Source organism: Astyanax mexicanus, chromosome 16, assembly GCF_023375975.1.
Source record: "Astyanax mexicanus isolate ESR-SI-001 chromosome 16, AstMex3_surface, whole genome shotgun sequence".
NCBI classification, from domain to species: domain Eukaryota; kingdom Metazoa; phylum Chordata; class Actinopteri; order Characiformes; family Acestrorhamphidae; genus Astyanax; species Astyanax mexicanus.
The window spans coordinates 22,370,673-22,397,346 of NC_064423.1; the positions used below are offsets into that span (position 1 = coordinate 22,370,673).

The 26,674-nt window shown below is 36.0% G+C and overlaps 1 protein-coding gene and 1 long non-coding RNA gene across 2 annotated transcripts in view; both read right to left on the bottom strand.

Moving 5' to 3' along the window:
- LOC111192523 (uncharacterized) overlaps window positions 1-914 on the bottom strand; it is a 45,322-nt gene extending 44,408 nt beyond the window's left edge. Inside the window, exon 1 of the long non-coding RNA XR_002649960.2 lies at window positions 850-914. This is a non-coding gene — a long non-coding RNA (uncharacterized LOC111192523). The remainder of the gene's footprint in view (window positions 1-849) is intronic.
- Window positions 915-7,167: 6,253 nt separating this feature from the next.
- Window positions 7,168-26,674, bottom strand: part of lingo3a (leucine rich repeat and Ig domain containing 3a) — a 33,158-nt gene continuing 13,651 nt past the window's right edge. The window contains exon 2 of the mRNA XM_007233251.4: window positions 7,168-12,298. Within this exon, the coding sequence (XP_007233313.1) occupies window positions 10,437-12,254 (1,818 nt within the window). The 5' untranslated portion in view covers window positions 12,255-12,298 and the 3' untranslated portion in view covers window positions 7,168-10,436. The remainder of the gene's footprint in view (window positions 12,299-26,674) is intronic.

A 26,674-nucleotide genomic window follows, 5' to 3' on the forward strand; every position in this document is an offset into this window, starting at 1 on the left:
CAGCCAAAGAGCTAGCATTTCGTGCAGTTAGCAGCTAATGCTAATACTGCTGGAGAATTAAACTAAAACTCCTGTATAACACTGTACTTCAGTGGAGTGGCTTTACTGCTCCGTACAACCTGACTGGTAAAATTCAAATTTAAAGTGTACCAGGTTAAAAGGTGCACAGAAGATTTGGGGGAAAATTAAAGGATTTTAAGTGCACCAGTGCAAAAAATACAATAATGTTAGTGTGAGCATCAGCTTCTTTAAAATATGGAATAAAGGAAAGCAAACTAATATAAGGTAAAATTAGGCTGACAGCAGTATAGCCTGACCACACCATACCTTCAGCATGGAGTTTAACACACAAACAGCCTCACTGCCTCACTGTGACCTCACCTGTCAACAATTGACTTACCTCTCTACCTAGCCATTGTTAGTTAGCTAGATAACAATAGCTGGCTATTATAAACTTTAATCCCTCTTTAGCTACTGTAGCTATCTAGCTTTGTTTCATTTCTTGACACAGTGTTAGCTTAGCATGTCTGACAAACTGTAGCCATACAGTTATTACACATGTTAGCATAAATGTAAGTAGATATTATTAATTAAATGTTAATGAATTGCCAGCTATAAAAATAACTAAAAGCCAAACAAAGTAACCTCAATATGCTAACCTAGCTAGCTTAGCTAACATTATGCTAACTAACACAATGCTAACTCATTAGCTTGCTTATGCAACAGCAAGTTAATTTATGCTAAACTAAAAACGAATGTTTAGCTGCAGTTCTTTATTAAAATTGTTTGTTTGCTACTCTTAATAACATATTTGAATTTACCACAGAGGTGCAAAATAGCTTCTCTCACCTTTTTTCACTTTTTTTTTCGTTCTCAACTGGTGACCCATGAAATTCTGTTTGGCACCTGAAAACTTCAGGAAAATAAACTAATTAGAAAAAATAAATGCATATTTTTAAAATGTGTGATATATAAGTGTAATATGTATGTGGTTTCAGATTGAGTTATTAAATTAGACTGCACAAAACTGTGAATTTGTGATTTGTATTCAAGTAATAGCAATAGTAAATAATATCTTAATAATTTAACTATAATACAATTAATATATTTGCGTACATAACCCAACTTACACTGATCAGTTAAACCTAAAACAATTTGTGAGACTAATATTTAAAATGTATATATTTCAGTTTTCTTTTTTCTCATCTGGAATGAATCAATGCAAAGTATATTTTGATTTACATTGTGATGTGCTGAACATCTATGGCATGAATTATATTTTCTGAAAGGTAAACTATATTTTTTGAAAGCTTTGGCGTGCTGTGGCTATATCAGATATAAATTTCTATTTTTAATTTTGACAACAAACTGATCATTTCAATTTGATGTTTTGTTTTAGAGCAAGGAAGCATGCAGAAGTGTTCTACCTGTATAAATGTTGACAACAAATGAAAAAAAAAACTGTAGTAAGAATATAAACAGATTGTAATGAAGTAAGGTACCTTTACATATTCCCAACTTAGACAATTGTGTGTGTGTGTGTGTGTGTATGTGTGTATATATATATAGTACATAGTATGCAATGTTGGTGCTAAAAATAAAGGTGACAGGATCAAAAAAGAAACTTCTCCCTTTCAACTGTTTTTATCCATAACTCCAGACCATTTGTCCAAAACTACACAAAAAGTGACATTTTCTGCTATTTTTTTGGTAGTTTTGGTTCAGACAAATATACTTTTTTACTTATTTATATATAGTCCACTTGTATGTGTTCTTGTAAGATATACCATGGCCGTAGATATACCATGTATCATTATATTAAAAATGAATAAACAAACAAATACATAAAAAAGAAGGAAAGGTGTAATATGGAATAGTGTAAAAATCTGGTTTGTTGCCTGAGACCAACACCATGCCAGAGAGGGTTAAAAGTATCTCGGTCAGGTTGGTGATATGATAATACCGAAACACGTCTGTCAAAAGATTGATATCTACAAAGACCAGCCGAAGCTTTAAAACCACAGACAGGTGAAGCAAATATGTACACATAATAATATGTGTAAATAATATCTTGTTACAATGGGATCTTCACAACATAATATTAACAGGAAGCTGGTTATGGATGATTTGTACATTAATCTATAATAAAGCTGAGTTACTTTATAGATTGTATGTGTTAATGTGTATTGTAATACAAAAAAAACATTTTATTTCACCATGTTTTTCTATTATTCAGCTCCAAGCTATCTCTTTTTAGCTTTTTTTCTGTTTCTCAGTGAAGAAGCAAAAAAGAAGAGAAAGGGGAACATGCAAAAGTGCCTTTGTCTTTTATATCAACAGACCACATCCTCAATGTAAATTAGCTCTGCATTACAGAAGTACATAATCTGGTCACTTGGTTTTAGTACTTCTTTAGCACTCACTTTTCACACAGGCAACCGTACATTTCCTGCTGAAAAGCTAGAATTTGCAATGTACATAACATTCATATGCAGTTATAATCATTACACGACATCTCAGGCCGCTGTGTTTTTGTGAGACTTTATTATATTGTTTGTTTGTCTGTTATGTGTCAATGGCTGTGTCTCCACCTTTGCTTTTCCTTCCTGACTTCAGATTTAGACTAAGTGTTAAGACCAAGATCACACGTTCATAGCTCTGCTATGCATGCTTACATATCTAGGCAATGGTTCTATAATAACCAATCACAACTGGAATAAAAATATTTAGATGCTTAAATATTTATTTGCCTTGTTAAAGGGTTTCTTCACATTGACAGAAAAAAATGCACATAAAGTAGAACATATTTCAGTATCATCATATCATCAGTACAATAATTATGACATCATAGGTCCGCCTCAAATCAGTGACGTACATGATGCTACCAGTAATCAACTGACACATCAGTGGTAAACATAACCAATAGTCTGACATTTAAAGGTCATTAGGAACTTTAATATTAATAATAGGGAATTGTATAAATAATATTTAAATAAGGATTGTGCTTAATGTTCAAATTATACATGAGCTTACACATGCTTATCAACATTTATATTTGCCCAAAGGTGTAGGAGCGGATTTGAATTTGGGGGCTACACATTTGCTAAAATGAATCAAAGCCCACCCTATAGTGACTTAGAACAACATTTGCAGATTACAGTTAATCACAGAAAATAAACAAATTACATTTGTTTCTGTACTTCTGTTTATTATTAGTTAAATCCAGCCAAAGGTGAGTTTACAACCTCCACATTACATCTACTGCTTTTAGAAAAAATGGTGTGCATTATATTGAATATCTAACCAAAAACCACTGATAAAATGTGAGGCCTTGTATTCTTTGTGTGCTCTAAACTAAAACTGACCAAAAAAGTTCTAAATCTTTGACACCAATAACTTTTTGTTGGTTATAAATTATATTATGTTGTATTTGGGGGATGCCAGGGTTTTAGTTTGCTCCCATGTCTGTGTTACCTTCTGGCTCTCTCCTTTAAGTTAGGCAGTTATAGTTAGGGTTTTTCCTTGCCACCATGACCTTTGGTCTGTTCAACGGGGAGTTTTAAATATATAATGTATGCATTGTGGATCTCTTGTCTTATTACTGGATTCCTGTAAAGTTGTACAATTCTGCTTTGCAACAGTTGTAAAAAGCTATATACAAATAAATATGATTAGATTTTTAGATAGTTCAGTGCTAACAGAGGTGCTACTAAATAAACCTGCTAATAGTTAAACTTTACACTAATAAGGAAAGCCTTTAGTTATGGACTTTTGAGTAATAATGATATCATAGTTCAGCCGCAAACCAGTGATGTACATGATGCTAACAGTAATCAACTGACACATCAGTGGTAAACATAACCAATAGCCTGACATTTAAAGGTCATTAGGTACTTTAATAATTTGTCATATATATACAGAGGCATGTTGAGGTTTGGGATAAATAATTTCTCTACTACTTTCTAAATCTATCTAAAGTTTTTCCTGTCTTTTAGACCTTAACTTGATACCTACTGATTTTTAATTGCATTAGGAACTTTGGAAAATACTATTTAAAAACACTTTTCCTTATAGGCTTCTCTTTCTTTATAGGCTGCCATATTATTGTGCTAGTCAGCTGCTTTAAAGCAACCAATGTCTACTGACTGTTTGTGACGTGAGCCACATGCCCACTATGTGATTGTAGCCCAGTTATGACCCCAATGTTGCCTTTCTGACAATTTTTCCAATCGGAAACTAATTTTGAGTCAGGATGTGAATCAGAAACAATTGTCAGGCGGAGGATCTGGTAGTGTGGGAGCAGCACAGGTCAGTCCTAAACCTTTTGACTGTTTTATTGCCAAACATTTTTTTTGTTCCAGTGTAAGCATAAAATATCAACACATTTGAAAATGAAACTCTTCTTATGTATTTATCTCCAGTATCACACAGAATGTGTGAGAAAAATGAATAATTCTTCCTCTCCACAAATAGTTTCCATCATATCTGAACCATCTGCCTCCATTTTGGTATGAAAGTGAAACTTCCAATGAAGGTGTGTTTTAGAAGTACTCATAGACCAAACATGGAGAAGTAGTAACCTAATCTTTGCTCAGAACCTCGGTGACGTTCATGGATTCGAAACCCATGTAGTTTATCAGTGTGTTGACACTGATTTGTAGCTTTTAACCAGACACCATAGATTTAACATTTAACTGGAATTATTCATCAGCTTAATTTCCAAGCTTTTAACATTGAGAAATGTTCCTGTTAAACTACTTACTCTGCTGAACAAATTCTAGGTCAAGGAGCTCAGCTGGTGTCTGAACAAATATCTTTATTCTGTCTCCTGTTTCTTATGCTTTCAATTGGTTTCCCTGCGTTTTGCTGCTTAGCATGCGGCAGCCGGTGTTTTCATGTAGTATAAATGCACCTCTGAGCTTCAGTGCTCGAGCCAAATCGCCTGCCAGCCATCAAGCCAGCAGTGCTCAGGCTTGAGGCCCTGAAGCTCAGCCCATTTCTGAAACAATAAAAGAGAAAGCTACTTGTTTTGCTTAAAAGAACCAGAATTTAGTATGTTAAAGCAACATTATGAAGCTTTTTTACCTTATAATAACAGTTTCAAAGTCATGGTGGTGCTCCACTGACCTGTAATAGAAAGAACAGAGTTTCTACCATTGCTAAGTTTGGTTTACATGGCTAACTGCACTATGTAACTTTGGTGAAGCAGGTAGGACAATGCTTGCAAGAACTGTGAATGTGTGCAAACACAATACAGACTGACAGAGTGTTAGAAAAGCAGCCCCCTAGTGTATTTAAGTCATGCACCTTTAACAGGCCAGGATTTTTTTCAATTGTCTTCCTGACATTACACCACTAAATCTTGAGGATTTCTATTCCTAAAGATTTCTATCCTGTAGGAGAATTCAAAGCCCTCAAATTTTCAGAATGTAAATAAGTTATTTTACTGCAGGAAAAAAAGGGTTTTCTATCACCTACACCTGTAGCCATATACGGAACAAGGCATTTTAAGGGGTTAAACCTGAACCATCCCTGCACCCAAAAATGTTGCTGCAGTTTATTGTGACATAGAGGTACATCAACCAATAGAAACAGGTCTGGATGGTCACAGGCAGACATATTCTCCTGGTTATATACAGGGTTCATACACTTTTTAACCAATACATTTCCATGATATTTCCATGACTTTTCCATGCCTTCAAGACAAATTTTCATGACCATACGATTTTTAAAACATCAGTGCAGAGACGTGGACAATAAAACCAAAAATCAACTAAAACTATAATTAAAATTGATCATAGTAGGAATCTGATAATGTTGATACACATTTTTAATAATAAAATGAGTGTCAGATCCTGAAAGCTCCATTGTGTAGGGCTAAAGTACAGAATTAACTCTGTGCTGCTGATGTATTTGATAGCTCAAAATAGATTTTGTTCATCGATAAACGGGAAACCCAAAGAATCGTAGACCAAATTTCCATGACTTTTCCAAAACTTTGTTTTTTTTTTATCTTTCCAAAACTTATCCAGGCCTGGAAATTGCTATTTTAAAATTCCATGACTTTTCCAGGTTTTTCATGACCGTATGAACCCTGTATATATGATGCCAGATTGATAGAATATGAAGATTCACACCGCTTTGCAGCAGCTTGGCACTTTATTAAATGTCATGTTTCCTGTTGTATTTCAAAAGATTCAACAACTCTGCCCCAGCTGCAGCCATGTCCTTGGAGTTTACAAGGCCTTACATACTATATTGTGTCCATTGCTCTCCACATGTTTTATAGTGTTTCATCAACCCTAACGTCACATAACCTGAGTTAGATTCATGTACAATCCAGTAATATTCTTCTAGCATTTCAGTCCAAATGCTTATTTCACTTTTAGTGAGGATTCTGTATCTATCAGCTTGCCCAGAAATGTATGTGTAAAGCTGCAGACCTAAGTGAGTGCTCATTGGGTCATTAGGGTCAGACAGACTTCTACACTTATAACGTGTCAGTATTTATTATTAAAATTCTATGATCAAGCATTCATTGGCTTGTGTCTCTTACCTTCATTTGTTGATGGGTGATGTTGATAGGTGATCAGCTAATGTAAATCAGAGTTGGTCGAGCCCTTGGGTTGTCAGGGCCCCTGTGCCTGTGTCCTGTAAACCCGTTTGGGAATCTGCCGCTGCAAATCATCCTCTCTGGAAAGTTCGTCTTGGGTGGCTGCGGCATCTCCTGAAGCTTAAAGCTGTGAATTCAATTCCTGTTTGGTGCAACAGATACAGTTATACAGTAGACACATGCATATAAGTTCTAATATATATATATATTATCCCATATATAATGTCTTTGCATCTTGCAGTTTTGCTCTGTAGATTATTTTTTGACTAATTGCACCATCTACTGCACTGTTCTACCAAATTATTGTGTGTTCCTATGTGTTCCTGAGTGTACTTATTTACGTGTGTTGTTTTATACTGGAGATACTGGATGGTTTAATGAAGTATCTTTCTAAATATACAAACTTGGTCAAAAGATGTTGTTAGTTATTAATAATAAAATAAAATAAAAAATTTAGAGTTATTAAGAAAGACAACAAAGGCATTTTAGAATACATGCTTTTATAAACAGTGATGACTTGGACAAGATAAGAATAATATGTCTGACATTGAAAGAATAAAAACATTGTTCATACCATTTAGTTCAGACCATAACATTAACTTGATTAGTCTAAGAGATAGAAAATAACTTTTTTTGAAATAATCACAGTTTGTAAATATCATGTACTAAGAGCAAATGTTTTTATAATGTGTACACATTATAATTACTTAAAATAAAATAAACTAATAGCTTCGTAGTTAGGCCACCATCTGAACAGGAAGAAACATTTTCCCCCCTAAACTGTGTCTGGTGAGGTTTTACAATTACAATAAAATATAAAGAACTTCAGAAGACTTTGTATTTCTAGTGCAAATGTGCTTTATGTTTCTACCTATACTGTATAAATGTATAGGTTCAGTTCAGATTCCATAACGTATAATCCATCAAATAAATAAGAAATATATACAGTATATAGTAGGGTAAATGATAAATGAGGCATTTACTGAACCTCTTTGTGCAGGTTTGACCTGCACACTACAGAGGCAAGCTAAACATGTCCATAGATTACATGATTCGTGGCCTATCATTCGGTCTACAAATAAGCATTAAATAACAGGCAGCACATAAATGCACATGTCTCAGTAAAAGACTAACTCAGAAATAGCAAGGGAGCCAAAGGCTATGTGTGGACAGCTGTTATGTTTGGACAGCTGTTATATGTGGACAGCTGTTCTAAACATTTTTTAAATTAAATTAAAAATATATGAGAAGGGCTTAAGTAACGTTACAGTTTTGATAGGGGAATTCTACCAGTGTATCAAAAAATTCTGTATAATTAAACAGCTGAGATGAAAGCAAAATAATTTGGTGCGGTTTGCATGCTGAGTCAGATTTTTTTTTTTTTTTTTTTTTACAGTGTCTGAGAACGGAGCCAGACGTCAGAAGTGTTTAATTCCTCTAATGCCTCTTAAGCAACATCAAAGAAACCTACTGCATACATTTGTTATGTCTAAAAATATTTAATATATAATACTTTGGGCATACACTATTGATCTAAAATATATTTTTGTAAAAAGGAGTGCCTTACAACTTACTCCTGGTGCATGGAGCATATCATAAAGCAAACAGAAAGATTCTCTAAAAAACTCTGGAATATAATCAAGAGGAAGAGGGAAGCCATCAAACCAATATGAACTGCTTGAGTTTTAAAGTGATCCAAAATTCTAAATTAAAATATTGTCATTCAGAGCATTTATTTGCAGAAAATGAGAAATGGCTGAAATAACAAAATAAATACAGAGCTTTCAGATTTCACATTATACAAATAAAACAAGTTCATATTCAAGTTTTAAGAGTTTAGAAATCAATATTTGGTGGAATAACCCTTTTTTATCACAGTTTTCATGCATCTTGGCATGTTCTGCTCCACCAGTCTTACACACTGCTTTTAGATAACTTTATGTGACTCCTGGTGCAGAAATTCAAGCAGTTCAGCTTGGTTTGATGGCTTGTGATCACCCATCTTCTATTTGATTATATTCCAGAGGTTTTTAATTAGGTAAATTCAAGGAAAACAATCATTAAGTGGTCTTTTATTTTTTTTTCCAAAGCTGTATATTAAACAACTGTTTACTGTTTCTATTTCTTTTGAGCATGATTTATGAATTATGCAGACATTTTATAAATCCATTGCAACCACCCTTAAGACTTTGTGCTAGTAAATACTTTACACCAGCTGAGGGCAGCAGAGTAGCTCAGTTTAATAATCTCAGAGACGGGCAGAGGCCGCAGCCTTATTTGCTACATTTATAGATACCATCCTGCCAGGCCGCCATGTAAATCAAATCAAAAACAAAATCAGTCATAGACACAATACAGTATTATTCCATTTCCATATTATTCCAAGGAAGAGAGTGTTTACAAATGTGTGTTATGTCCAGCATTATCTGTTTAGAAAGCTTCACATAGAATAAATGTCTTATTCTAAATGCAGGCATTTTTAAAAGTTATCAAAACGTGACAACAAAACTGAGCACAGAAAGTACAACACATAAAACAGTCGTATATATATATATATATATATATATATATATATATATATATATATATACAGGTAATATACAAACATCAGAATGATTATACAGTAAAAATACCACACTGCTGTTAATGGTGCATAACTGACAAAGGCTTTCTCTGAAATACCAAAAAATAAAGCTGCTTGTTGCTTTGAACAACTCTTCAGCATCACTGGCCTTGCGCAGGTTTGTGTGCAGGATGTGAGACTGACCACAATTAGAACAAAGTCAGACACGAATGTGGTCAGTGTTCCTCATTAAAAGGCAAAAAAATAGTCAAATAGTTCTTTCTGCCATTGGGTGAAAAACGAGGTGGTTTTCTTACAACTGTGGTGTTGATGATCATTGTTCGGTTGATGATTGGCAGTGCAAACTGTACATACTGCTGCTGATAACTGGAAAAAAGTTATATAAGAGCTGTATCCTAATTAGGGTGAAATACAAAATCAATATTCATATTTTAATTCATCCAAATCTCTGTAGAAATATTTACTATATAAAATTTTGGCAAACCAGAGCATGAGCACATGAGTTCCAACTTGCTATTTGCTCTCTTTAAAGCAACAGTCTGTAAGTCTTTTGATGATTCAGGGATTAACCTTTAGGGATTCTGCACTGGTGAGAATGTGTATTTGCACAGAGCGGAATGTGAAAGAGTACTTTTAATGCAGGTTAATGTAAATAAATGACTATATATATATATATAATTCTGTATTTTTGAGTGCAATGATGTTTTGTTCATTTTGGTTTATCAAAATGTACACAGCACTTAATTCCAACAAACCCACCAGACCACTCTGTTTTAACAATGAATATATTGGATGTTTCAGAGATGGTCGTACCAGAACACTGATACCATTCATTTAAATATGTTGCCTACTCAGAAACACTACTGGTATTAGTTTAAATTTGCTGCTTTCAACTTGTTTTGGTACTTGGCATTGTTACATAATAACACCCTGTGTTGTTATACAGTACAAACATTCATTTTGATAATTCAGCTTAATTACTTTTTGTGTCGCTGCGTGATTAACTAGGCAATTAAAGTGAGCAAATTGCTGAAGCAAAGTGTCATTAAACCATTACAGTAATGATGCTTTAATCATGGCTTATTTCTCTACTTCTTGAAAACATTGTGACATCATGATATGAAGATGCAAAAACTGTCTACAAAATGGAAGGGTGCATATTTACACAAAATCCTTCTGTGCAGTGTTTACTGTAGTTACCCTGCCATTATAATTAAGATACATCTCCATTTATGCCCCTTATATCATCTTCATATTGAACTTTCGAGCCCCTCCTTGGCCCCCGCTGGTTGCAGGACCGTCCACCTTTCGGAAAGAGTATTCTACTGAGAAGTTGTTCTTGTGCTGTCCACGCCCACGACTCCACACGAACAAAAGCAAGAAGCAGAACATAACTACACCCAAAAATGTGATACAGCCCATGGCTGTGGAGATCAGAATGGTCTTAAGGTCTAATGTGAACTTCAGGAAGACACGTGTGTCATTTAGGTTAGTGTCATTGAGGTCACCAGCATAGTAGGTGCGATTTGCTGCAGCAGCTGCGTCTAGTGGCAGGCCACTGACTGTTAGTGTAGCGAAATATGTGTCATTGCCACCTGCATTGCTGGCAATGCATATATAGGTCCCGCTGTCTGTAATCTGGGCATAGCGTATCTCTAGAGTGCCCTCCGGTAGCACAATGACACGGCCGGTGCTTCTGGTAGTGATGCGTCTGCGCTGAGGTGAAATCCAAAAGATGACCGGAGTTGGCTCTCCTTCTGCACGGCAAAAGAAGGACACCACCTGACCCTCACGAGCGGTCAGCTGTTGCAGTTTTCGATTGCGGATCTTTGGTCGTTGGCAGGTGAAGTGGTCAAAGAGTGCTGAGTCGGAGAAGGAGTTCAGAGCCTTACCCTGCACCTCCACTGGTGCAGCGCAAACAGGTGACTTGCCATCGAAGTTGAGGGTCTTCCGGCGCTGCAGGATCCACAGCAGACGGCAGTCGCAGGAAAGTGGGTTACCATCAACCCGTAGAGTTTCCAGCGTGTTAACTGAGTGAAATGAACCCTCCTCAAGAGTTAACAGCCTGTTGTCAGACACATTGAGCAGACGGATCTGCTGCAGACCTCCGAAACCGTAAGGCTGCACCAATACCAAGTTGGTGCCAACAAGGTGCAGTTCCTTCAAACGAACCAGGTCCCGCAAGGCCCAGGACTCCAGCACAGAAATGGGGTTGTAGGAGAGGTTCAGGCTGGATAAGTGCATCAGGCTCCGAAGGGCACCAGTAGGAACTGTGGTAATGTTGGTGTTGGTAATGGACAGCCAGGACAAATTGAGCCCCTGAAAACTGTGTGGAGAAATGTATTGCAGGAATGGCCAGTGGTCAATCTCTAGACCCCGCAGCCCACCCAGCTTACGAAAGTTCTGCTCTTCCAACGAGGCAATGCTGAGGTAGCGTAGTCGCAGCATGGCTAGACCGCGGAGGTAGGAAAGAGACTGGCCTGAGATGGAGGTCAAATTACACCTCTCAATAGTCAGCTCCCGCAGGCCAACCAAGCCTAGAAAAGCCTTGTTTGAAATGTACACCAAGTCATTATCACCTACCTCCAAGTTTCGGAGGCTACGCAGATCCTGGAAAGTGAAGTCCAACAGGATGACCAGTTTATTCCCACTCAAGTCCAGAGTTGTGAGATTGGCAAGATGCGAGAAGGCACCCATTGGTACCAGCTTCAACTGGTTGGCGCGCAGACGTAACACTCGTAGATTCAGCAAGCTGGAAAACGCATTAGGCTCTAACACACTGATGAGATTCTCACTAAGATCTAGTTCTTCCAACTGTACATAGGTGGATAGATCTCCATGCTCCACCCAACGCAGACTGTTGCCACTCATGTCTAGCAGCTTCGTGTCCAGTGGAATTCCACTCGGAATAGAACTCAGGCGCTTGTTCTGGCAATTCACAGCCTTATTCTGGGGTACACAGTCACAGCGCTGTGGACAGCTTTGGCCTTGGGATATGGGTGCTGAGACCAGTAGCAAAAGTAGGCCCAGCAAGCCTAGGGCTGTACAGTCCGCCATGCCCCTTCTCTGGCTTATTGGGGCTGGATCAGTGCACCAGACACCTAGAAACAACAACAAACAGAAATCAGAACATTGAGTTAATTAAGAGAGTCTGATTTTCTATTACAAATTAAAAAATAACCAACACTGTGGCATGCTGTGGACCTTGAGTGGGTGGGATAAACATTTGTGTGACAGATTCAACAACAAAGCCAGTGAAACGTGCTAATGAGTCTATTGTGTTTAACAGCTCTGTAAACATTTGATATCAACACATTTTCATGAGTAAAACAGGATTTTTGTGGAGATTAGCACTAGGGTGGAAAACATGGGGATTACTGGAGGTAAAAACGTGTCTCACTAAAATAAGATAGAACAACGGGAAGTAAGAGCTCACATAGCTGATCATGTGTGCCGCAGCTTTCAAGGTGAAATAAGCTGGATATCACTTTAGAAAGGCAGACTTTTAAGGTTCTAAATTTAGGTCGTTTTGCAGATCCATCATGCTGGACAGCACGCTGACATGGAATGTAAACAAATCCAAAACAAAAAAGCACTACTCAAAACATACTCTCATATACATCCATCCAAAACCAGTCCAGATTGCTTAAGGCATTGTAAACACACATTCCTCGCCAACTCACTCAGGTTCTGTATGATAATGCTATTGATTTCCAGAACATAATTGACCTTATTTTAAATGTGTGTTTAGTTTTTCAGTAATTAATAAAATTCATAAAGTTTGGTCCATCAAGCTTTGAAGTGAATCCTAAAGTCACAGTCTGTAAGTTTTGGGTATATGGGGGTTTAGAGACAACTCTGGTGAGACTGTGCACTTGCATAGAGCGGAATATGGAAGAGCGCTTTTAAATGCAGGTTAATTTAAATAATTTCATTGTAGAATTCTATATTTTTCAGCACAGTATATTTTGTTCATTTTGTTCATTCATGAAATACTGTTGACATGTAGAGAGCAATTAAATCCAACAAACCTACCAGACCACCCTGTTTTTAAAATAAATATATTAATTGTTGCAGGGATGGCCATGCCAGGATACTGATACCACTAATTATAATATTGTATTCCTCCCAACTCAGGAATATTACTGTATTCTATTTACAATAAAACAAATCTTAGGGATTGCTGCTTTAATAACTAAGTGCTTACTGAAAGGCTGAACTAATGACTGGCTATAAATGGAAAAGTTTAGAATTAGGGATAAATTTTTGTGTGTCTCATATTAAAAACAAATTAAATACCTTTAAATAACAGTTCTAATTAGATTAAATGTTCATTATTGCTATTAATGCTTAATGTGTATTTTAGACAAATTTGATTTAAAGTGACTTTAGTATTGACTCTTTTTACATATTTATTTATATATTCAACTTACATTTAGCATAAAGTAATTAAGTCTTATTGCATTTTTGTTTGCTTACTCTATTAACAGTTATACAGTCAGCTGTAATATCTCTTTTATGTATTTTTATGTCTGTCTCAGTATATATATTTAATACTGCATACAATACTAATTTATCATGTGGAGCTAAGGCACAAAATCATGTAAAATGTCAAGGGTGTTACTGTCAAATAATTTAAACAATGTAATGATAATAGAGCTGACTGATGAATCAAATCGTTCCATGTTTACAATGAACTTGGAACTCCAATTGGTTAAACACAACACTAACAACGATAGTAACCAATTTTATGCAAGCATTTTTGACCTTTTCCCAAAAAAAAGAGACTTTCCAACATAGATGTGTCAGTTATATTATATAAATCTATTATGTGACTAGACAGGTTGCTATAGACTGACCTATATATACACTGCACACACTTCTTTTCCTCATGCTGCACATTCTGACAGATCCCTCAAAAACTGAGTTCCATAGGCTGCCATAATCATGCACCAGGACTTGTATCTGATTTATAAGTTATTAAATGCGAGGCTATATGAGAAAAGTGTAGTTTAAGCAGAAATATGGCCTCTGAGAGCCCATCCCTCCTCTCTCAACCATCGCCCTGAGTCTCTGGTGACCCAGACACATGACCAGCCTCTCACTGAACCCCCTATCCGGTGACATTCAGAATCCCTCCATTCAGCACTGACCTCCTTAACGAATGACAGGTGGCATACAGGAATTGTTACAGGACATTAGTTGCGACACAAATGACAAGACACTCTTGCCTCAAATGAACCCCTCAGGCATCGTTTCAGGCTCAGCTGGTTTGAAGGTTATGATGCTAAAAATTATTACTACTCACAGCAATGATTAATGCACTGCCACCTCCATTAAACCTTTTGAATCCATAGAGTCCGTTTAAACTGCCGGTTAAAGCGGCTGCCCGTAAGTTCTTGAGTTTGGGGGATTTGGAGACCTCTCTGGTGAGCATGCATGAGATGCATAGTTACACCTCTAAAACACAATGTAACAGGAGACCAATCATTCTTTTATCATTCTGTGTATTCAAAAAGTGTAAACAGGCATGTGGGCCAATTCTTGCCACTCTCATTGATGATTTAATTGATTTACAAGATAATAGAAACCAAGCAAATATTTTTATTTACATAATTTTAAATGTGTGCCTAGTTTTTAAATAATTACTCCATAATTTGGTCCATCAATCATTAAATTGCATCTTAAAGCAACAGTCCATCAGATCTGGGGATTTAGTGACCTCTCTGGTGAGAATGTGCAATTGCACACAGCATACAATAGAGTACTTTTAATGTTTGTGAAATTCTGTGTTTTTAATTATATTATTTTGTTCATTTTATAGTTTATTTATGAAATATAGTCAGACTTTAGTGATCCATCATCCAACTAACCTACCAGACCACAAGTTAAACAATGCAGGAATGGTTATGCCAAAACACTAAAACATTCATTTAAATATTCTGTCCAACTACTGCTGCTTTAATCATATATAAATCATATACAATGATTGGTACTGAAAGTAGAATGAATCACTAATTAATCACATTTTTCCATTGTCTCTTTTATGTTTTTATGATTTTTTTTCTTTTTTTTTTTTTTACAATTTCTTGACTTGCCAACAAAATGTCCTGGTCTTGTGACACAGAGGGACCCTTCAGTCACATATTTGTATATAATATATTATGTTTATATTATTATTTTATTATAATATTTCAAGGCTCTTCTAAGGTTACAATTTTAAAATGTTGTTTCCTACTACAGCCGACACCCAGTATGAATTTCATCAGTGAATATCTGCTCCACTAATGGTGACTGATGCCAGAGGAAGGCACCTGAGCTTCGGTTAATATTGGGAGAATCAATAATGCATGAATGTATCATTGTATTCATAAGAGGCACCGGGCCAAGAGCCATCCCATCCCAGGCCCCCATGAGCGAACAGGAGCTGGAGCACACAAGCTTAGAACACAAACCCACAGAGTTTCAACTAGAGCACTTAATACACATCTCAACATATGCCTTATTAGTCCAGTCATATATACAGTACGGGTCAGTATTAGAATACTGTACCTTCTGATGTCTTTTATCATTCTTAAAACTTATAACTATAACGTATATATTTTTTTGAAAAAAAAAAAAATGTAAACCCTTATATAGATTCCATATTTTCCCAGCTTAATCTCTTTTTTTTCACTTTTTATTTCCTGTCATGTGTACATCCACCCTGTCTTTGCGAGCTGCACTACAGGATGGACAATGTTACCACAAAAAACCTGGTTGCTGCTCCTATTTTGTTAATGGTGACATTGTTCTGTTTCAAAGAAACATTTAGTTTTTTTTAATACTTTAATTACCTTGATATTTTACCATGACAGAATCAGCAGCTTAAGCTTTACCTCAGCTAAGTATGGAAACAATATCAGTTAAATATTTAGTGAAATTAATTTTACTTATTGCTGAACATGTTGCAAGTATCTTCAGTCCCTTGAAATTAAAACAGTATAAAGGTTGTGAGGCCACTGATTTAAATGGTTATTGTATAAACGGAGCGGTTCTTACAAGATGACAGGGCGGACAAAGATTTGTAGATACGTTTAAATAGCATGATTGTTTTTATTACAATAGCTAAACAGTAACAGTCAAAAGTTTGGACATATTCTCATTCAGTGGTTTATTTTTTTTATTTATTAAATCTATTTTCTACACTGTAGATTATATTAAAGACATGAAAACTATTAAGGAACACGTATAGAATTACACAGTAAATAAAAGTATTTTTTTTGTAGCAGCTGCAGATACCCCTTTAAGATGCTAAGAAAACTATTCTAGGTGAGTCTACCTCATGAAGCCAAGAAACAGCAAGAGTGCAAATCTGGCTTCTTAGAAGAATCTAAAATATAAAACATATTCTGGTTTGTTTAACACATTTAATAATGGAAATAATTCCAAATGTGGGAAAAAAATTCCACAAGAAAGAAAACACATCGAATGGGAAGAGGGAATACTGAATATACTGTAAATGAAAGAATCACTGTGAACATGGCAAATACCGCCCCCTCACACACACACACATCCAAGAAAACAATATTAAATAAAAAACAAAAATACTTTAAAGAAGAGGATAATATTTCTTTTTTTAATTGCAATCATATCAAATCATCATTTACAATAAATCTTAAAAATGTATTTTTAAAAATATGTATATTGTATATGTATATTGATTCAACATGCATATTAAATTTCAGGGTAAACGCTGTAACAGGCAGAGATTAGATATGAGGTTCACTACAGGCTGCAGAGGGCGGAGCCGAAGCATCTCGACACAACGTGTTTCTACTTCTTGTCCAGGTGATCAGTGCCCGTGTGAGGGTTACATAACAGCTGTTAGCAAAAGCAAAGCACAATTTAAGCAAATTGTGTGGATTTTGAGTTTAGAGATTAGGGGACATGTTTACTACACAGCACAGCACTGTTCAGACAGCTGCCGAGGAACGTCAAGTGTGAAACATCCAAATGTTAGACCATCAGCAATATTAATAGAGGTTCAGGCAAAAGGGCACCACTGAAGTGTTGCCTAATCAAACCTGCGACTCGCAGTGTTTTGGCTGGTCTGTCTACAGATTAGTGCATTTTATGTAATCATGGAGACAAAGGCCCCTGTGTGCCCTGCAGAATTATAAGAGGTCCAGCTTTAGAAAAACATCTATTATATACAAAGGTCTTTGAGCACCTTATGGTCCTCATTGGCTCTGTATGCTGTGTTGCATTGTAAATTCTTCTGAAACTACATAAGAAGTGTGGAAAAATAAACAAGGCATAATAGTTTCAATTTCCAATTCAAATTGCATGAAACTCATAATGCAGAAAAAGTCAATATGCAGAAAATGCCCTACGCTGAAAAATAATTCAGCCAAAAATCAAATATGAAGTTTTTGCCCTTAGCACAAATGTATATGATCAGCACAAATGTGTGCGGTCAAAGTTTGCATTATTAGTTAAGATGTGGAGAGTTTATGAGTAACACTGTGATACCACTTTCCCTGTTGTGTGGAGGCTGTACATTAATATCATTAGTTCTGTATTACACTGTTTAACGTTACAAATGGCTCTGCATTACAGCCATCAAGAGGGTGGCTAATATAATGCTGGTTATTATTTGAGATTAAACAGTAATTAAAAACTAAATAAAAATAATGAAAAAATGATTGTGTTTTTCAATACTGTGAAATATCTGTAATAATGTGACAGATATATATATATATATACACACTACACAATCAAAAGCAGATTCCCACTGTCTCTGTTTCTCAATTTCTTTTATATTGTTTTTAAATTACATGATAAATGGATCAACAGAATTTATCTAAAATGAATTGAAATTAACTATTGCACAATATATTGTTTAAATATTGTTATGTGCAAATGTGCAATAATAGCCACATCACAACACTTATCAGGTGGAAAGTCACATTTTTTGCTGCTTAATACAAAAAGAAAATTCACACTTTCATTTTTCCATGACATATCTGCTTATTTTAATCTAATATGGAATGCACTATTGCATTCCCCAATATTGGAGTCCATTTTTAATATTCTATCTTGTTCTGTTCATTCTTATCCTGATCTTGATGTCCTATCTTGACTTGTTGACTTCTGGTGATGCAACTAACCACATTTTTTGTTATTACACGTTTTTTTTCTGCACAAAATATCAGAAAACGTGACACATGTTTAATAACTAAAATTATTTTCCCATGATCAATTTTGTTGTTGCCAGTTCCCAGCAGTTACTTCCCAACAGCACTGCACTGTGTACTGTACTGTTTTCTGAAAGATGAACAAAGACACATTGTTCTCTCTTAAAATAACGGTGCTACAAATAATTCTATGGTCAATGACAATTAAATAACACTTTTGGTTACATAAAGGACCATTTTTTTGTAACATAGACTTGACAAAAATAGTAAACAGTAGTGGAAGCCTGAATTTAGTTGGTACGTTTGGCCACAAATTATTTTTCTTTATTTAAATATGTGGCCTTACAAAGACCTCAAAATAAAGGTAATTACATTACATTAATTTACAGTAGTAATTCATTACATTACTTTGCAAATAATCAGCTTCAGATGACATTTTTAAAGTAACCTTTTGAACCCTGTTTAATACTGAAGAGGCAAATTCAGGTAAACACAGGTACAGGCATCGCTGAAGCACACAGGGGTGCATGGCTGCAGGCTAGTGCAGGGAGTGTGGGGGCGTCAGAACTGTACTCCAACCAGCCCATCAGCACTCGAGCTGCACCGTTTTAGCGCAGCTGATGGCCCTCTTCAACTCGCATCGATTTCAACCGCTCTCTGCCCACACAACACTTCACGTATCTATACATAAGCTTTCTGCTCGGACGCACATCATCTCAGGTGGCCCATTCATCACAGGCAGCGAAAGGGGAGCGCAGTGGCGCCGCAGGGCAGTGGGGAGGCGAGGTAAGAGCATGATGGATACTGTGGGCGAGTGCCCGCTCCCCGGAGGTCTCCTCTCAAAGTTTTCTGGTACGTCACGACAGCTGGGCAAGCCCTGGCCTAACAAAGTGAACAAGGACGGAATGCGGCAGGCCACTCGAGTCCACGTCAGTTCTCAGACTCAGCGGAGTAAGAGGTCATGGAATGGAATGACAAACGAAGAACAGATCCTCTAAATAGCTCACATTATGGGCCTCAAGAACACCAGAGTCACTGTGAATGAGGGATGACTTTCTTGTGCACTAGTTATAAATAGAGACACCGATGGGTTGCTAAACTTTAACTACCTTGGCCTGTTAAGATATCAGTAATTAACTGACAAAGATTCACTGTGTTGTCTTTTTTCTTTTTAATTATCTGATTCACCTTGGCCTTCGATCTTTGATTAAATTAAGAGCCAAGAGACTCTATTCAAAGAATGTTTAGTGTTTATTTTAAATACAAAAAGCTACAACAAGCCAAGAAGCAAAAACTTGTACTTTATTGTTCCCTTTGGCCTGCCTTTCCCTCATGTGTGCATCTTTTATTAGCTGATTACCTAGCATAACTCCTTGTTGATGGCTGTAAGAGTAAGTTACTATTCACCATGCTTAGCATTTAACTGAGGAATTAACCAATGAACCAATTTGTCCAGAACTTTAGAAATCTATCATCATCTATCATCAACCAGTTCTGGTAAGAAGTTATCACCCTCCTATCTTGTCCCCTAACCAGCAACATCTATCCATCACTATCACTCTGCCAGTAAACAGTAAACAATAGAATACTCTTTAAAGCCTTAATCACCGCCAAAAAAAAAACATCCCATCCTCATTAACTGGAAAACAAAAAATAACATTATCAATAATCACTGGAAAAAATCTATTATCAGATTCTATTATCCATTAGAATCCTCTGGAAACCCCAAATCAGACTCTTGGACTAGATTACAACTCTAATCAATAAAATACAGTTTTTAAGACACATAAGAATAATCAAAAACACACACACACACAAACACACTCATGCTCATTTCCTTCTTTTCCATCTCCTTCTGTTCACCTCACTTCCCTCTCACTCCAATCCTAAACTTCCAACCCACTGTTGCAAATAAATAATGTTGTAATGAGCAATAAAATCCCATTAGTCTTCAAAATCTTTATAGTAGATATCAACACTTTACTTTGAGTTGGAACACCATTAGGAACCTCTACAACTCCATGCAGAGACATCTGGCATGTTGAGTTAAAAATGCATTACATCTATTTCTGTATGTGAAGCTGTCTACATTTAAATAATTTATTGATACTGGTAACCTCCATTTTCCTTCCAAATATAATTGTAACATATAAAAGCCTGTAGTATTTTTTTTTTTTATATATTTTATTACAATAACTGAACACGTGACTTTTTAAAGGATTGAATATCATGTGCATTTCAGGAAAGACAAAAGCGTAGCACAAAGCGGGGAACATGACTTGTCCAACATGTATATTTGATAGGTGAAAGACAAGAAACTGCGCTCTGCGCTACGCACCAAAGGGTTTGTACAGCACACTGATGAGCATGAATTATTAAGGCCTGCATGGTCTATGGACATGACCCACTGACAGAGATACTGACCTCAACCTCTCACAGGGGATATATTCAGTGAGTGAGGTATAGGAACGGAATGACTTTCAGGCACAATTACTGACATATCTTGATGACCAGGGCCGCCGCTCTGCATACGCAGACAACGCAGCCAGCGTTAGGCCTCAACCATTTTGCAGTTGCAGGGAGCCAAATTGACTGTGAATGAAATGTGTTGAAATTATGACATTATTAAATTTAAAACCCAATGTGAATTATTTATGATACACTCATCTTTTTTGTCTTTAAACATTGCATGGGGCACCTACTCTACTACTTAAAAGCGGCACGTTATTATTTTTGTGCATAATATAATGCCCCCACCCCTATTGCCTGAAATGGCACGGCTCGGTTTGCTCTGTTGGTTGTTGCCAGATGTGACATTTTCCAGTCAAATAAATAATCAAAAAATGCATGGAGGCGCTAAATCTTGCGCATGTTTAACCATTTTTAAAGTGTATGTGGCCATTCTATACAAAAACTTGTCCAGTGCAATATTTGTGTAAGTTAAAAACTTAAAATAAAATAAACAAATAGGATGAAAAATCGTAACTTATCTGGCAACCTTAGTCCTAACTAAAGTAGCAACGCTACTTGAGTTTGGCAGGAGACAAGTTCACCGCGCGAAGTTGCTACTAAATGGTAATTCAACTATGAAGCGACGGTTTGAGTCTGGAGCTGAGAAGAAGAAAAAGAAGCAGAAAGATGAGGCCCATGGGGGGGCCTCCCTGACCAGTTATGCTTAGGGCCTCCAAAACCTTAGCAGCGGCCCTGTTGATGACTACTACAAAAAAAAGCATCTGGGGACAGAATGACATTGCTCATGAGCACTCCTGCAGCAGTTGTAGCGATGAGTGCTGGTGCCTTTGATCTTCAATCTGATGGCTTTTGTCTTTTATCTTTATCTGTGTGAGACTGGAAGCAAAGCAGTGTGTACAGAGAGAGTTTGTGGTGATCACAATTAGTGATTTGCACATGTTCTAGGAATAACTTTTTATTATTTTATTATTTATAAAGCCCAGGAAATGGGTTAAACATATTAGAACTGAAAACGCAAAACATTGAAATTTTGAGTTTATCTGAACTAGCTTTTTGGACTCAACTGCACCTCTGCAGAGCGCCATCGACCCACCCAGAGAGAACAAGGCCAATTGTGCTCTCTTAGGGCTCCGGTAGCCGATGGCAAACTACATAAACATAAACAGGATTCGAATCAGCGATCTCCTGATCATGCATCTCAATGACAGTGTTTTAGTACACCACACCTGACAACAAGTGAGGCAGGGCTAGCAAGTGTTTTGGCAGATTTGGCATGAGACCTGAAGTGTGATTGCTTTAAATAAACCTTATTTACACATCTGTCTATTAAAATAATGTGCACTACTACATTTATGTCTTTTGATATAAAGAGGAATAAATAAAGGTACCCTACTAACATGAGATCTTTGTTGGCATATTCCAACATACATTAATCGCTTTCCTTGTTTTCCATAAAAAAAAGATAATTTCAGAGATTACTGCTAAAGGTATGTGGCAATATTTAATATTAGGGTTTCCCAAAGATATAGCACACTTCAATCCATAACACTATATTTTTATACCACAACACAAAGGTGTTTTTGCTGTTTGTTGGACTTATTATTGTAATCATTTACAAATTATAGAACAGAGAAATGTTATTCCTGGCTGGCATTTTATCTCTTTGATGCCCCGACATTCACTTTAAGACCTTAAGACATTATTCTTTATTAAGTTTCAACATCCCTGTAGCTGGAAAGAGTGAAAGAGTTGAATTTGGTTTGTGGCATTATTTAAAGTAAGTGCATTACTTTTTACTATAATTTTTATTTATGTATTGTTAATGTTGTTGTTTTAAATAGTTACGTATTTTTATGTATTTTTTAATTCTTTCTTTTTTTAAAAAATGTTTTATCTTATTTATTAAAAAGTGCATTTTCTTTATCAACAAATCTGTTCCAACCATTTCAACAATATATACGTTTTAATTAATGTTTTTCAATTCATACTAGAACTAGTTCTGACCTGATTTCTAGTGTCATTTATGTTACATCACAATTTTAAACTAAAAATATTTACAATCATTTTCCCACAATAAGAAAAAAACATGAATAAACTGCTCACTGAATTGATCTGATTTCATTCTGAATTTGTTACAAATATTGAGAAATATTCAGACTATTTTTTTACCAAAATTTTTATTACCCATTATTACTGATTTTTTTTACACTTTGTCCCATTTCTAGGATCATTACAATATTGGCACAACATTATAATAACATTAAGTATTACACTAACTTCACTAAGCAGCATACTACAAATTGTTTCTGTCAGAAACAATAAAAAAAAAACCATGATAATTAAATTATGGTGAGTTTCCAGGTGAAGGTCAAAAACTTTCATAATTTCAAAGTTACTATAAAAAATAATAATTAAATGTGATTTGTCTTACATTTTTAATTATACATAAACATCCAGACAATGTAATTAACATCTAAACAGTGTTCAAATGATGTAGAAACAAATAAATGCATGTGGAAAATTTTGGACATTAATCAAATGCAACATCTAAATGCAAAGAATGCTGCAAGGTCTAAACCGTATGCTAATCCCTGTTCCTGCCATCAGACATCAGAATCTTTCACACACAATATTTACATTTCAGTGAAAATAAGGCACACTGCATACATGTTGCATATAGCATACATAATTCCTTAAATTAACTACAAGAACACGTGTTTCCCTCGCATGAAAGAGGACAGACAAGTATGTCAAGCCTGGATAAACAAACTCCTCCAAAAGATGGCCAGCGCCCCTCTCTGTTAAATCACGGCCTATCAGACTAACAGAGTATGAGCTATTCTTCTAAGCTCCAAAGTATTTTGATCCTCTGGCATTCCATTTCCTCATCACCTTAAAATGATTCCCGCAAAAGCGCTTTTATTTCAGTGACAGCTGAGCAGCCGAACTCTCCCCTTAACAAAGTGCCACCAAGGTCCACTTACAGGAGTGAATGGTGTTTAAAAACACTTTACTATTCTACCGGCTTGTCCAAGATCAGTGTCAAATGGTGCTTATGCAAGATTTAATGACTTGCACAGGGCAGCCAGGGTTCCGGCATCACTGTTGTGAGTATACATAAGGCCAGGGTCCAAAACTAGGCCAGCCATGTGCAGCACCCCTGGCATTTGGTTGCAGGCGGCAGCGCGCGGAAACGAACATCCTCCTCTCTGTAAGACTCACAAAAGTGCAAGTTGGCAAGAGACGAATGCCGTCATGACTGATATCAGAGACCGTTGCACAAAAAGAGTCCAGACGAGCGGCAGAGTGTGTAGAGCACTCATCGTTTCTGCAATTACTTTCAGAAGGTTCAAGTAATTACTGGATATTAACTGTAATTGCTGCGCTACATTTTTATAAGCACAAGCTATTTCTTTCATCCTTCAGCTGGAGTTCAGGAAAGTCTGGGAATCAGTTGAGAAGAGACACATTTGTCATGGATGCAGATAACAAGTATTGCCTTGCACACGGTCTGTGCACACAGCTTCCTCTCCCAGACAGGCAAAGAATCTTCTAAGCAGCACACAACTCACTATCATTTCAAAAGAGCCCATATTTTACCTTTTGATAGACTTATATCCGTATTATTTCATTTTTTTTACTACATATAATTCCACATATATCTATAAAATAATTCATATGTAATTTTTACACAATAGCATAACAACTCTTTCTTTATGTACTGTCTGTTTATTTAGCCAATCTATTCCTTGAATTTTTTAGGTCTAATACTGCCTACTATCCAGTACACTGATTATTTAGTATCCCTTTATCATGAAATAAGTACTTATTATTCAGTATAGCTTATTGGAGTACATATTAATCATTCAGAACCTACTAAACAAACATTCAACTAATAGTCATTATCCAGTACAAACTGTTTAGTATTTACTAATTACTCAATATCTACTAATTATTCATTAACTATTAAATATTCAATGCTTATTAATTTAGTATCTACGTATTATTCAATACATACTAATTATTCAATATCTTCAAATTATTTAGTAATATAGTACCTACTAAGCATTAGCATCTTCTAATTATTCAACATATTCTACACTTATTATTTAGTAAATACGAAAGCTTTACTAAAACAGTAAATTAACTACTCATTATTCAGTAAATACTAATTATTCAATAGTCAGTCTACTATGAAATTTATATGCAACTTGTTTTTTGAAGCATATGATTATATAATGGGGTGAGTTTTCTGATAACGAATGATTTAAGAACTATGAAACTTTAAGAAGGCCAACACTTATGGCACCTGCTGTTTTTTTTAGGTGGAAATGCGCAAAAAGATACTTGTAAGCCAGAACTCTTTGGATAAGACCAAGCGTTAGAACTACGTAACTTTTGAAGTTTTTGGGGAACACTTGTAGCTTTAAGAAAGTTCTTAAATACAAGCTTACTAAGTTCGTAGCCTTAATAACGTTTTGGAAAGCGCAACCAAGATCTTTGGGGTTTAAAGTTAAGACTGATGTATAATGTATATACGCTCTTTTCTGATTGGTTGGCAGATATTATGCCTTAATAATAATAATAATAATAATAATAATAATAATAATAATAATAATAATAAGCACTCCAGGCTGAAACACATTGTATGTCTTCAGCCTGAATAGGTGAGGCTAAGCTGCTATAGATAAAATACATGCTATGTAAATGTACTGATTCTAGTGACACAACCAAAACAATACATTAACTATGGGCTGTTTTGTAGCTAAAAAAGAGAAAAGGTAATTTATAAACTTTAACAGCGTTTACACTCTGCATACTACAGTAAACTCCACTCAATAATATGTGTCCTTTAAATGGTTCTTGACCTTTAGCTAAACTTCCTCAGTACCCTCCTAAACACAAGCAGCAATGCAATTCAGCTGTGGCCTTTCTTAAATCATTATACTTGAAACATTAAAATAATCCAAAGCCTAATTGTGACATGTCCTATCAAGGTTTTCTCAAGATGCCTCTTACCCTCCTCACCAATTCATTATGGAGTTTGACTCTGGGGGCCAGTTACATGTAAACACAGGATGACTGAGTTGCATAACTGATTCAGTCAGAATGAGCCGGATAGCTTGTAATTAAGCGGGAGGGGGAGGCAGCGGGGGACACAGACTAGCGGACGTACAAAGTACGAAAAAAACATCTTCAGGCAAAGAGCACAACTCGCAGCACCAGCTTGGACATGCAGAGTGGAGACACTGGACAGTTCAGTCTTCAGTCTAGCTTCAGAGGACTGACAGACACCCTTCAGAGTGACTGACATTCTAGGTCTGTCAAGATGCATCACTTGGGCACTGCCTGGTGGGGAGCTTGGTGGGAATGTGTGCAGGTTATGAGGTCAAGCTTAGTCTCTTATGTCTCTTACGTAAGGCCTGACCTTCGTTCAGAACATTGGAAATACGTACATCCCAAAGAGAGAGAGAGAGAGAGATTGAAGTAGAGTCATATTGATATATTAATACAGTTTAATGTTTAATAATTTATGTTTTAATACAAGTATACTATTACTGGATGGGCCTGTTTTTGCCTCCATATCTGATTCAGATATCCATCAGCAATGCTTCGAGGTTTACCACTTAGCACTAGAGTATGACTGTTTATTAAGTACACTAAAAATGGTTTAAACAAATTTAATATAATAATGAACAGTGATTCCTAATTCCAGGTTCCAAAAATTGTCCACACCCCAGCAAGGCACACTCAAAGTATTCTTTAAAGTATACTATAGGGCACACTCAAAGTATACTATAAGGGATTTAAGTATACTTAACATGG